Consider the following 12,988-nt stretch of genomic DNA (forward strand, 5'->3'; position numbering starts at 1 on the left):
TTTGCTAGGATAAGACTGTGGACCTCGCTTACAAGCAACAAGCTACAGTAACATCGTGGCCGAGGTTTCAAATTTTAATGAACCTCGGTGACTAACTATTATGAGAAAGTTTCTGAGCTGCTCGGACTATCTACAAAACAAACAGAGTAAAAAGATCCTCCGGACCTTTTAACCCAGTAGTGCTAGCCAGGGCAGTCCTTGTGTTTAATAGATCAATGGGGCAAGTTAAGTTTCACATCGTAATGTCCGTTATTAGGGACAAACAAACGGGATATAATCCCTTGTCAGCGTCGCTGTCGCGTCATTCAGCTGGAGCAGCAACGGGAACTGATCCTGACCGCTCGGAGACATCAAGGAACCCCCAGATCCGTTGATTGGATAGTGGACATTGTGAGCTCGAGGGAGCAAAAAACTTGACAGTGATATTAGGAGAGACGAAATGATATAGTCAATCTATAACAGCTTGGACTACATAATTGCCTGTTTATCATTTATCTGTTATGCTATGAAATCAGGTCCCTGGGTTAGCTATTGTGACTGATAACGGTCTTGGGAGGTCTTTTGGGTTCAACGAATGGGAACAGACTGGCCCAACGTTGGCCGTTGATATTACCTGTCGATGCGTCGATGCACATTCCATGCATGAACAGCTTTTCCCGTGGTGGTAATGATGTCTTAGACAGACGGCCATGTGCTCGCCGTGATGTCTTGATTGGCACGGATAGGGCTTCCTTGGCAGTAAAGTCAATCTGTCAAGATAATATCTATGAACTACCTAATTACGTGTAACGGCGTGTTGTTGAGCCCGATATACCGAAATAGGGGCAACGTAAAAAGGAATAAACTACGACTTTTTACCTGCGACCAACTCAGAAAAACAAAAACCACAAAGTCTCAAGGTATCATTGAAATAACGGCTGAGAGACATGGGCCTGAAACGAACCGTGGCCGAGGGGAGTTTAGCCCCCGCGATTTGCTTCGCGGGAGTCAAAAGACGGGCCAAACACGGACAGAATCCATGCCGGTCACAGTAACAGTTTCCACATTTTGCTTCTGATGTCGCGAGATGGTGCCATCCCGTGGGCCTTAATGAACGGAGGAGCGCCTAGGATCGCTCGCAACGAGAGCTTTTCAGGTCGCCCAGGGTGACTTGTGACAGTTGAAGCCACTGTGACGAGACGGTCTCAGGTATCCGTACAGTGGGAGACGAGATCGGTTAGACCCTAGATCTTCTTACAGGAGACGGGATGAAAGTCACGGGTTGGAAAGGAGATGGAACCAATCGCGAGAGACTTGGATTATGTGCCGTATAAAATATTGTTAGCCATCTTTATTACCAGCCGTCAGACCAACGTGATAATGAGCATGGGACGGTTACTGGTGCCATTCGTGTTGCATTGTCCGTACAGCGATCCATACGTGTTGATTTTTGTGGTAAAAGCGCTTGCCTCCCTTGAGTAGTATTGAGATGCTGTACAGAATAGTATGGTGGTATTGATTGACAATGGAGGTTGGATTTTATATGGTGGAGCGCTTTAACCGCCAGGTTGGTCGATATGGATGGACCAAGTTGACAACGCATCAAAAGTTGGGGGTTCTTCATCTTGTTCTTGGTCAGCCAACTCAGGATGAAGAAAACTCTGATAGAGTAAATGGCTGATTAATGAAAGATAATTTCCACCACCGTTTGAATCGTTCAACGGAAGTTACCTTGAAACCGGTCTACCGTGTGCCGTTCTTACACTGGTTTGATGATAAGCTCCATGGCAACGCAAAGACAATCCGCCGCTAGTGAGGAAATGTCCGCTTCGGCTGGAATAAGGCCCAACCCCTAGTTTATGAAGGACAAAGATGAACTGGAAAGATCGGCTCGTAATATGAGAGAGCCACTAGGTATTACCAGGTGGCAGGTGGGATATCCGGGTGGTTGGTTGCTACAAAAAAAACGTTGGTAAATAAGACCTGGGATGCAATGCCTTTCCTTGGACTGTGCTGTTAGCGCACCATCACGTGGATCAGATACTGGTGCAGAATGGGAATCATGAATCAGTAGATCGAATATCACATTTTAATAAGATGAGATGCTTGACTCTTATGGCTTAACAATTCCCTCCAAATACCATCGCCAAATATTATTCTGATGCTAAGGGTCCAAGCAGACAAACCGTCCAGAGGGTCCCTGCCCACTACTGGTTGCGCGGGCCAGGCACGAGGACCGGGGACGACCCAGTTAAAAGATGCAGCCCAACCAGTAGGCGCTATCTCCGCCACGATCTAACCAGGACCATCCCTAGCGCTTCCCTAGTAATTCAGGGGTCAGGCAATCAGGTCCATCAGACGCGAGGTACCTGACAACGTTGCTTAAGCCGGCCCAGCGCTAATGTATCTCTAGTTCTTAGGGGCGGACTTGACAGCCCTCCATGCCCCTAACTGAGTTGAATGGAAGGATTGGAAGCTGCGAGTTTACTGAAGCCTCTTGCCCCTGGCTTTAGCCTCCTACTGTATGGGCTGTCTGTCTGCCAGTGTTGGTGGTGGGCTTGATTCCACTTGATGGCTGTTCCGTCCCTTTTTTATTTTTTCCTACTCTGTGCTTTTTTTTAGTAGTCTACTCCTGAAGTGATCAAACGTCTCGTCCAACGTTGCAACTTTTCTAAACCTCTCCCCTCTCTTTCATCTTTGCATTGCGGTCAACTTCTCCCACCGCTTCGTTAGTTTCTTCCTGCGTTGTTTCCTTCTATAGGCTCATCTTTTTTTCTACCTTAGCTTTCTACCCGACAAAGCCCAGACCCCTCCTAGCGACCCATCGTCCCGCTCCACCGCTGGAACGTGGAATTGTCAATAAGCCCTCGACAACTGCGTGCCCGATCGCCCGTCGTCAGTCGCTTGTTTAATTACGCTCCCCCTACACCCCTGGTCGGGATAAACACTCGACAACCGCCTCGTCCTCACTCGTTGAAACTTCTAAGAGTCCAGCTTGCCGCACGTGAGACCCTCTGGAACACTTCGTTCGCGACCCCCTCATCAACGACAACTTTCCGTGGCGCTGCGACCATCTATGACGTTCTGAAGGCCGACCGCTTTCTCCCTCAGCGGAAGACAAGACCTGAAAAGAAGCCCTCTGCGGCCTTCTACGTTGCTCAGCGACATACGTTATCGCCGCCATTGCGACTTACGATACCTGAGACACCGCGCATTTCGTTCGCAACTCCCAAACAGCAGCCATGGCGAGTTCGCCCCCGGCCTCGCCGGGAGGAATCCAGAGGCCGATGAGTGCCATCGCCAGAGCACAGCCGAGAAGTACCAGCAGATTGAGTATGTCAAGCAAGGCTGGAGGTGGAAGCAGAGCCTCGGATGAGGACAGTCGGACGGCTGTCAAAGTCGGTATGTCAGCCATCATCACCAACAATTCGAAATACTAATCTTTATTTCTCTAGCCGTCCGTGTGCGACCGCCGCTGAAGCCTGAAGATCCTGGTTATGATCTTATTCCACAGCGATTTCAGAAGGCTATGGTTCACACGACTTCCGAGACTAGCCTTGCCATCGATTCACCACAAGGCCGCAAACTATTTGTCTTTGACCGTGTCTTTAGTCCTGAGGTGATGCAAGAGGGTATTTGGGATTACGTCTCCGATTGCATTAATTCTTTCATCCAGGGATACAATGTTTCTTTGCTTGCATACGGTCAGTCAGGTGCCGGTAAATCCTACACTATGGGCACATCGGGACCTGGCGAGCAGTATGACCAAGAGTTGATGGGTAAGTTGGACTAGACAAGAAGCACTGGCCCTTGCTAATATGCACTTAGGTGTCATTCCCAGAGCTGCCACTGCGCTCTTCGAGAAGCTCGAGACCCCCAAATCTTCTGCCAAAGCGAATCGCAGTTCCCTTTCGCATCTCCGAGGTCCCCGAGGATACAACCAGCAAAGTGCGCTTGGTGACCGCGAGTGGTCGCTAAAAGCTACTTATGTCGAGATTTATAACGAACAGTTGCGCGATCTTCTTGTATCCGACACAACTCCGATGAACGAGCGCGTTAACGTGGCTATTCGCGAAGATACCAAGGGCAACATCATTCTGACTGGCCTACAACAAGTCGAGATTAACTCAGCGGAAGATCTCATGAATGCTCTCAACTTCGGATCCTCTATTCGTCAGACCGACGCCACCGCCATCAACGCCAAGTCCTCGCGATCCCACGCCGTTTTCTCGCTCAACCTTGTTCAGCGCAAGAATAAATACGGCGCAGGACAGGCCTCCGACAAGCGCCACTCTATGCCAGCCGAGGGATTGTCGGGTCAGGAAGTTTCCGTAACCACCGACAGTAAACTTCATTTCGTCGATTTGGCTGGAAGTGAAAGGCTCAAGAACACAGGCGCCCAGGGTGATCGTGCCAAGGAGGGTATCTCGATCAACGGTGGACTTGCCGCTCTTGGTAAAGTTATTAGCCAACTTTCATCCAGAAATCCTGGGGCCCACGTTTCATACCGCGATTCCCGACTTACACGATTGCTGCAAGACTCGCTTGGTGGTAACGCCATTACCTACATGATTGCTTGCGTTACACCGGCCGAGTTCCATCTGAGCGAAACGTTAAACACGGTCCAATACGCTCAACGAGCCCGAGCGATCCAGTCGAAGCCACGGATTCAGGAAACAGAACAGGGCGACAGCAAAGCTATCATTGACCGCCTCAAAGCCGAGGTCGCTTTCCTGCGCGAGCAAATCCGCAGCGCTGAAAATGGCGGAAGCCCTCGACGTAACGCCCCACTAACCAACGAGCGATCCGACCGCCAGAATGAGCGCGAGACAGAGCTTCAGAACCAGCTCCTAGACACCCAAGAGAGTTACACTGCTCTCAGCCAACGCCATGCGCGACTCATTGCCGAGCTGGCTCGCGCTCGTGAGAACGAATCTGGCGAGAATCAGCACGACGATATTTCGGGAGATACAGCAGATGATCGCATCAACCGATCAAATTCTTTTGCGCAAGCCGTCGAACAAGTCGTGATGGAGTACGAGAAGACAATCCAATCTCTGGAACAATCTCTTTCCAGCACTCGCAGCACTTTGTCAAATGTCGAGACTAACCTTCTTGAGAAAGAGACAAAATGTGCTTACGTCGAGACCATCAATACCCAACTCCAAACTCGTCTGCAGAAACTTGCGGATCGCGAGAACAACACCGAGAACTACCTTCACGATCTTGAGGCTAAGCTGGATGGTCATACCAGCGGCGAAGAAAAGAACGCAACTATCATCATGGAACTTCGTAAGGAGATTTCCCGTGCTCGAGAGAACGAGGCGTCTTGTGAAGACTATATTTCAACCCTTGAGGAGCGCCTGGCTGAAGCTGACCAAGACGGCGAGCTGATGCAACGCGAGATCGATCGACTTGAGCAGGTGGTTGAACGACAAAGGAGCCTTGGTAAACTCGACTCTCTCCTTTACGAGCTTGACCAGATCCAGGATGGCAAGGAACCTGGAACCGAGAATGGGACAGAGAACCACGCTGAGTCAGCTAACGGTGTTGCGGCTCGTCGCGCTATAGCTGAACATTCCCGAAACTTGTCCCACGTTAGTCGACATAGCCAGATGGAAGAGCCCATTCCTGAAGGCGACGAGGAACAAGAACAGTCTCATACCAAGATCGGCACTCTCAAGGAGGTGGACGAGGATACTCTGCGCCTGGAGAAGCCCTCTGAGCAGGGACCTCCCCCAAGCCCAGCCCAGTCCAAATTTGTTGCTGACAAGCTTGAGAACGTCACGCAGGAGCTGTTCGATTTGCGTGTAGAGCATGAGTCCACTCTTAACGACTACGACTCGCTCCATGCCAAGTACGAATCAGCTATGCGTAGAATGGCTGAGATGCAGGATGCTGTTGACGAGGCTCGTCACTCACACCAGCAGCGCCAATCCGTGATCTCTGTTGCCACACCTACGCGCACCACTCGCCCCGAGTCTTTCTTGTCTGACACTAGAACAACCGACCTGAAGACTGGTCCTCGATCCTCCTTCACACGCTCACTCTCCTCGGAGCTGTCGTCTGCGATGGACTCGCCTGCGACAGCTGCGTCATCAAACGGTGATATCCTCTCTGACGATGAAACCGCTACCACTAAGCCTGCAGCGGCATCTACAGATACCTTGACCAACGATGATAGCGTCGAGCTTGCTGCAGAACTCCAGCGACTTAAGTCCATGGCTCAGGAACGTGAGGCTGCCGAGCAAGAACTCGCTGAGAGATATGCTCAACTTGAGTCTAAACACAATGAGACCCTCGATATTGTCGAGGAGCTCAAGACAGACCTGTCACGGGCCCGTGTCATGGAAGCCACTTCACCTCGCTCTAGTACTCCTGTTATTCGACGCAAGTCAAGCCAGAACCTGCTGGTAGTCGATCGTGCCCAACGCTCATTTTCATCACTGCGAAACATTGCTACTGAGAACTTTGGCAGTCACCCCGAGGCTATGCAGAGCTTCGAGCTCAACCTGAACGCTGCTATACATGAACTCACTGTCAGAAGCGAGCGAATCCAGGAGCTCGAGGCTGATGTAGCGGCCGCCAAGAAGGAGATGGAAACTAAGATGACCATTATCTCGGGACTGACAAGGGAGCGTTCCAGTCTGAAGGCTAGCCCTGTGGAGATGTCGATGGTTGCAACGCTTCGAGATCAGCTTGAGCAGAACGAGAGACAACTCTCTGAAACTAGAAATGCCCACATGGCTCGCGAGCAAGCACTCACAACTGAGCTTGAGTCTCTGCGTCAAGCCCTCGAAGCCACTTCCAGTACCCAAGAGCCCGACAATGCTGACTCCAAGTACGAGAAGCGGGTTGCCGAGCTCCAGAGTGAGCTTGCTACCTGGGAGAGGAAGCACAAGGAGGCTCTCGATTCCATGGAGAACACGGAGACTCAGATGCGTGGCACAATTGGACAGCTTGAGGCACAGGTTGCGTCAAATCAGGCTCAACTTTCGTCTTCGCGATCCCTGACGAATGGCGACAAGGATGAGTCAGCCAAGGATGCTGAGCAGCGACAACAGAACCTCATTGGCTTCCTGCGCCATGAGATTGATGAGTACAAGGCTATTATCAACAGCAACGCTACCAAGGTTGCCGAGTTGGAGCAGGCTCATGCTGCGGCTCGTGCTGAATTAGACGAACTCCACAAGGCCCACGAGGCGGTCAAGGAGGACAACGCTCGTCAACTGGAACTTGTCGCTAAGCTCCAGGAGCAGATCGCTGCCCATGGCGATTCTGCACAGACCAATGAGACCATCGAGGAATTGAAGGCCCAACACGCCAAGGCCTTGGCCGATCTGAAGACCGCCGAACAGAAGGGTTACGAAGAGCAGGTTGAGGTCTTGTTGTCTGAGCATGCCGAGAGTGCCCAGCAATTGGAGACAGAGCTCGCCGAGACAAGAGACGAACTTAACAAGGCGTCTTCTCACGTTGCTAATGCCCTGGGTCTCGATCCCGACGTTGGAAAGCTGGCAGAGCGTATCAACGAGCTCGCTGCCAGCAAGAAGGCTCTCGATGTCGAGCACGCTAAGCGAAGCGAGATTGAGTCATCAGTCACCGAGCTTACAGCTATTAACGAACAAATCATGAAGGACTTTGAGGATGCTAAGAAAGCTTTGGCTGAGATGATTGACGGGGGTGCCGCGTCAGGCCCATTGGTGGAGCAGATTAAGCTCGCCAAGAAGAGGATGACAGATCTCGACGATCGAAGCAAGAAGAACAGCCGATTGGTGGAGGAGTTGGAGGAGCAGCTCCAGAACAACTTTGACGAAGTTCAGATCACCAACAACCGCCTGAGCACTCTCCAAACCGAGCGCAATACTAAGTTGGATGAGGCCAATGCAACCACCGCACGCCTCACAGCTGAGTTGGAAGTCCTCAAGGAAGACTATACCGCTCTTCAGGTGAGTTCGGGACTCAAGCTGGCGATCCATGGATTTTACTGACAAGAACCAGAACAAGATGGATGAAGTGGCAGCTGGTATTCAACGCTCGAACTCGAACTCAACCATCCGCAAGAGCGCATCTCACGTTTCTCTGCCATCGCCCCCACCGGCAATCCCGCTTCCTCCTCTGCCAAACGGCGCGCAATCTCCCGTTAACGGCGCCCCCGGCTCCCCCACTAGTGGGCGTCCAATGAGCAAGGACAATCTCAACATCTCTCAAATTACCGAGGATCAAGAGGCACGCATTCGAACGATTGAGAAGCACCTTACTGCCGAGCGCCAGCTTACCCAGACTCTTGAGGAGGCTCTTACCGACCTAGAAAGGCAGACTAACAAAGTTAAGGCCGATTGTGATGCCTGGAAGAAGCGTGCTGGTGAGCTAGAGGCTGAGGTGAAGGAGCTCAAGGATCGCCCACCACCTGAGCCGGTTCAAGACAACCGCTGGAGTCTCCAAGCTGTTGAGGAGGAGCGCAAGAAGCGACAAGCGGCTGAAGCTGCTCGACGTCAACTCGAGGAGCGCATGAATGCCATCAACAAGGGGAAGAAGAAGAAGGGAAGCCTGAACTGCTTCTAGATTGGCTCACTGTGACAGTCGATTCTACGATATGCACTGGAGCCAATGACGGGGCACGTTCAAAACGGGGTCGATTGGGATGGGACTTTTTGCAACGCCTTTATGTGTCTCCATGTTTCTGCTTTGATGTTGTTCACTATATTCCCCCTCGAGTTTATGGTCTGGCGACTTCCGTCGGGCATCCCAACCAAGTTTTCAGCACTGGCCAGGAGTTTGGGAGGATTTATTATTTCTTGTTTTTTTTTTCTTGCCATGGGGAGAGATCTTTCACCTACACGAGCGGCTCGATGCAAAATATGTGTGTTATTTGGGTTCTGCCATTGTACATGTGTCATTTCTCTGTTTTTTCTCGTTTCCATTTCTCCCCAGATGGAGGGAACTTGGGTGGCAGGACTTTTATTGAAGGATGAGCGGAAGATGGGACGACTTTTATGAGGGACCCCGATTGGGGTCGCATTACAATTACATATACGGGGCCTTAATGGCTCCAAACGATAGTGGTAAATACTAGTTCAAAACCTTTTTAATCATTCGCTTTCTTCGTCTTCCTCTGATGGGAGCACTTCTGGGAACCAACCGTATCGTGAGAAGTCCACCGAGTGTTCGCCCATGGCATTTGTTTCGACCTCTACGCCTTCTGCCTCAAGGGCTTCTGCCTGTGAGCGAGATCCCCCTGGTTGAGATCTGTAGAGTGAGTTGGAGTCCTTGAGTAGAGAGTAAACTAACTAACCTTGGCGATATTTGTCCTTTGGAGTTGATGACTCTTTGCCATGGTACATTGTCGTGGTTAAAGTGTTGAGATGGGTCGGCGGGGAGATGTTTTAGACAGACGCCCACTTGACGAGGTCGTTGTGCTAGATCGTGTAAGACAAAGAAGTTTTTGTATTGGAAGTGCACTCACGAGTTCCCACGAGGGCGGCGATGTGTCCGTACGTGGTGACTTTGCCATAAGGGATTTCTTGGACAGCTGAGTAAACGGCGTAGAAGAAGGCTTGTGCTTCATCTGAACGAGGCATTTTGGTGGTATGACACACGAGTGTCTATTAAACTACAGTTGAGACTGTTCAGGACTCTGTCTGCTCTGTATGCGATGAAGACTCTCTCTCAATCGCAATCATTATCTCAAAGGGCGTGATGCACATTGCGGGGTATGTAATTATCGAGTCATTGAAGGCATGTAGGAAATTTGTTGCCAATAATTATTGTATTTTGTCATTCATCATCCATTAAGTCTATCTCTATCTTTTCTCTAAAATGGTATCCTTAAACAAAAACTGCATTTACTGCTCAATGTTCTTCTGGTTCACCAACACGTATCGGTAGCGAGCCTTGCCGTTCTCCATATCCACAATAGCTTGGTTAGCGTCCTCCATGGGTCGCTTCTCAATCCAAGGCTTGACGTTCTTCTTAACAGCAAGCTCAAGCATCTCCTCGATATCAGCAGGAGATCCGATAAGGCTGCCGCTGAGCTTGAATCCACCCTTGATGAGAGTGAAGGCGTTGACGGGAGGAAGCTCACCAGAGTCGGGAGCGCCGACCTGGACGAAGTTGCCGCCGTGGCGGAGGAGCTTGAAGTAGTCGCTGAAGGGCATCTTGTTGCTGGAGACAGTGCAGACAATCAGGTCAATGGTCTTGGCGTACTTGTCAGACCAGCCCTCATCGTCGTCAGTGGCGATGTAAGAGTCGGCGCCGAGAGCAAGGACCTCATCTCTCTTAGAAGCCTTGCGGGAGATACCGACGACCTTATCAGCACCAAGGGCCTTGGCGAAGAGAACACCAAAGTGACCCAGACCACCAACACCGACGATACCGACAGTCTTTCCAGGACCGCAGCCGTTGTTGCGGAGGGGAGCGTAGACGGTGACACCACCGCAGAGCATGGGAGCGGCGTCCTCGGAGGGGAGACCCTCGGGGATCTTGACGACGAAGCGAGAGTCGGTACGGTTGTAGTCGGCGTATCCACCGTAGGACTTGCCGATGCCGTTGGGGTAGACGGAGCCGTAGGTGCTGACCATCTCGGGGCAGTAGTTGACTCGGCCGGCGGAGCACTCGATGCAGTCCTCTCGGAGGCAGCTGCGAGCCTGGGCGCCTACACCGACGCGGTCACCGACCTTGATGTTCTTGACATTTTGGCCGACCTTGACGGCCTTGCCGACGATTTCGTGACCGACACAGCAGGCTTCATACTGTTAGTGATTGTTCTTTGAAGTTCAGTGAGAGTGATGTAACTTACGGAAAGGTGTCTCGCCCCAGCCAGATCGGAGAATGTGAAGGTCGGAACCGCAGATACCGCAGTGAGTGATCTTGATATCAACATCGTTCTCCTCCCACTTCTTGGGCTCGAAAGAGTCCCATTCCATCTTTCCGTTGACGGAGTCGGGGTCACGACCCATCCAGCCCTTGAACTCGTAGTCGGTAGACATATTGTATAAGTGTATGTAAGTTGGGGTATAAGTTGTGAGTGTTGTAGTTATTGTTAAGGGTATATGAGAGATAGTAATGGTATGAATAAATCGTCAATTGAGGTTCTGTCTAGTTGTCTTTATATATATCGTGCCCGTTCATCAGAATTCCACGGACATCCAAGGCAAAGGTCGGATCCGATCTACTCCACAACGTCATAGAAAGAAAAATTCAATTCTAGAAAGAATTTATCAGCATCGACTTCTGGATATAATCGGAGTTAATGGCATAGCGTAGTAGCGTAAGAAAAAGGAAGCCATCGCCGGTGCTTGTCCACTAAAAGGGCCGCATGTCAAGGTCAGGGTGACGTGCTCCAGACGGAAGCGGGTCGCCACGAGGTTGTCATGGCAGATTCATCGGTAGTTATTTATGACGAAGCAGTATTATGGGTACAGTCACTATACTTGGTATCTATCTACAGTGACAGGCACAGACAGGTGCAGTACAGTACTGATCGGAGATAGTCGTTATGTACGCCAAGATCGATGGTTTGTCTCATCTGGGATGTCTGATTAAGGGTCTGACATCAGTAGGACGAGATCTAAAACCCGACAGCCAGGAATACTTCAAACTCTTTTCGGAGCCTTGATGTCAGCAGGTTGCATTAGCGTCTTCGATAGAGGCTCCACAATTAGATCTGATTGATTAATTGGGATGATTGTGAGGGAAGAGACGAATGAATCTGTTGGTTCATGTCAGCAATTAGATGCATATGCTATTATAATCTCCGATGATGATTTCTTAACACCATCTATTCATCATCTTTCTCTCTTTTTTCTACTCTTTGGGTTTGAGTAGCATTCCAGCATAATACAGACGGAAAAAGACTGGAGCCACTCAATCGCACTCTGTACGTAAGAAAGCCGTCCCATCCTCCACTCCAAATGGCGGCACCGCAACAACAACCGGATTTGCTTACTCAAGCTCCGATCCCGAAATGCCGACAATTAACGGAACTCAAAGACCCGGACGATGATTGGACGGGTATCACTGAAGCCAGGGATAGGAGGAGAAGACAGAACCGCTTGAACCAGAGAGCTTATCGTCAGTACTCACCGTATATTCGTCCAAAAAGCGGCATAACTGACAGCGTCAAGGGAAACGGAAAGCTCGGGACTCTCGTTATGAGCTGTCTGATGGCATTCTCATTTTAGCGACACCTCGCGAACGCGCGGTTGCATACGCTTTCATGCAACTAGTTCAGATGCAACACTCTCTCAATTCTCACCGTCCAGCTGTTCTTCCCTCACTGATTCGTCTCAATGCCGTTAATGCCGTATCCAACAATGCGCTGCACATCGGCATCCCGCTCGAAGGTCTATGCTGCGACGAAGTGATATCCCCGTGGAACACTTTCGGCCCTAAACTCCTCGACAATTACCCCGAGTCTTTGCGACCGACAAAGTTGCAGACCGAAATCGAGCACCATCCTTGGGTGGACTTATTGCCTATTCCGAGGTTGAGAGATAATATGCTAAGCGCATATTCGAGCGGTGTCATTGATGAGGATGAACTGTGCATTGATATCCTTGGACTCACGAGTAGCCAAGGCTTGGACGATGCCTATCTAATTGTCTGGGGAGAGGCGCATGATGCGAGGAGTTGGGAGGTGAGTGAGGGCTTTCTTAGGAAATGGGGCTGGTTGTTGAAGGGTTGTTCTGAGTTGGTTGAGTCAACAAATCGATGGCGACAACAAAGAGGTGAGACGACACTGAATATCCAGATCTGATTAGACTGCGACTATACTGGGACGGCCGACCGAATCGATTCGTAACGCCATCACTTAAACTACCCTAACAAGGGCAATGATACATAAACTACCTATCATGAACGAAGGTAACGAAGAAGAAGAAAAAAAAGCAAGCTACAAATCGACCATAGTTCTCTACTGCCCACACCACGACTGCCCTTGATTGCGATCAGCGCAACTAAACGAGAATGGATTACTGGAAGGTCGTCCACTGCAAAAGTCCTTGATTCCCCA

General features: G+C 50.5%; 4 protein-coding genes across 4 annotated transcripts; 2 read left to right on the forward strand and 2 right to left on the reverse strand.

Moving 5' to 3' along the window:
- Nucleotides 1-3,221: 3,221 nt before the first annotated feature.
- Nucleotides 3,222-8,541, forward strand: B0J16DRAFT_378696 (uncharacterized protein; the record flags this gene model as incomplete). Its single annotated transcript, XM_046130937.1, has 4 exons — nt 3,222-3,381; nt 3,435-3,758; nt 3,808-7,925; nt 7,978-8,541. The coding sequence occupies 4 exons, from the start codon at nt 3,222-3,224 to the stop codon at nt 8,539-8,541; spliced, it is 5,166 nt and encodes a 1,721-aa protein (XP_045989898.1).
- Nucleotides 8,542-9,070: 529 nt separating this feature from the next.
- B0J16DRAFT_330144 (6-O-methylguanine DNA methyltransferase) lies at nt 9,071-9,733 on the reverse strand. Its single transcript, XM_046126413.1, has 2 exons — nt 9,443-9,733; nt 9,071-9,395 (listed from the first exon to the last, which is right to left on the reverse strand). The coding sequence occupies exons 1-2, from the start codon at nt 9,555-9,557 to the stop codon at nt 9,184-9,186; spliced, it is 327 nt and encodes a 108-aa protein (XP_045989899.1). The 5' UTR covers nt 9,558-9,733; the 3' UTR covers nt 9,071-9,183.
- Nucleotides 9,734-9,752: 19 nt separating this feature from the next.
- On the reverse strand, nt 9,753-11,221 carry B0J16DRAFT_330148 (chaperonin 10-like protein). The gene is made up of 2 exons (XM_046126414.1): nt 10,775-11,221; nt 9,753-10,720 (listed from the first exon to the last, which is right to left on the reverse strand). Exons 1-2 carry the CDS (start codon nt 10,962-10,964, stop codon nt 9,822-9,824), a joined length of 1,089 nt encoding a protein of 362 aa, XP_045989900.1. The 5' UTR covers nt 10,965-11,221; the 3' UTR covers nt 9,753-9,821.
- A 479-nt stretch (nt 11,222-11,700) lies between these two features.
- On the forward strand, nt 11,701-12,781 carry B0J16DRAFT_37146 (uncharacterized protein). Its single transcript, XM_046130411.1, has 2 exons — nt 11,701-12,048; nt 12,102-12,781. Exons 1-2 carry the CDS (start codon nt 11,889-11,891, stop codon nt 12,731-12,733), a joined length of 792 nt encoding a protein of 263 aa, XP_045989901.1. The 5' UTR covers nt 11,701-11,888; the 3' UTR covers nt 12,734-12,781.
- The last annotated feature ends 207 nt before the right edge of the window (nt 12,782-12,988 follow it).

Source organism: Fusarium flagelliforme, assembly GCF_020744385.1.
Source record: "Fusarium flagelliforme strain FIESC 12 MPI-CAGE-AA-0113 chromosome Unknown B0J16scaffold_1, whole genome shotgun sequence".
In the NCBI taxonomy this organism is placed as follows: Eukaryota; Fungi; Ascomycota; class Sordariomycetes; order Hypocreales; family Nectriaceae; genus Fusarium; species Fusarium flagelliforme.

What these genes read in the sequence shown, in the direction of transcription:
- B0J16DRAFT_330144 (XM_046126413.1), bottom strand. Translation starts at nt 9,557, where the DNA reads ATGCCTCGTTCAGATGAAGCACAAGCCTTCTTCTACGCCGTTTACTCA. An exon ending in CGCCGCCCTCGTGGGAACTC is followed by an intron (nt 9,396 to 9,442) that starts GTGAGTGCACTT and finishes TACACGATCTAG; the next exon opens with CACAACGACCTCGTCAAGTG.
- B0J16DRAFT_330148 (XM_046126414.1), bottom strand. Translation starts at nt 10,964, where the DNA reads ATGTCTACCGACTACGAGTTCAAGGGCTGGATGGGTCGTGACCCCGAC. An exon ending in CTGGGGCGAGACACCTTTCC is followed by an intron (nt 10,721 to 10,774) that starts GTAAGTTACATC and finishes AACAGTATGAAG; the next exon opens with CCTGCTGTGTCGGTCACGAA.
- B0J16DRAFT_37146 (XM_046130411.1), top strand. Translation starts at nt 11,889, where the DNA reads ATGGCGGCACCGCAACAACAACCGGATTTGCTTACTCAAGCTCCGATC. An exon ending in CTTGAACCAGAGAGCTTATC is followed by an intron (nt 12,049 to 12,101) that starts GTCAGTACTCAC and finishes GACAGCGTCAAG; the next exon opens with GGAAACGGAAAGCTCGGGAC.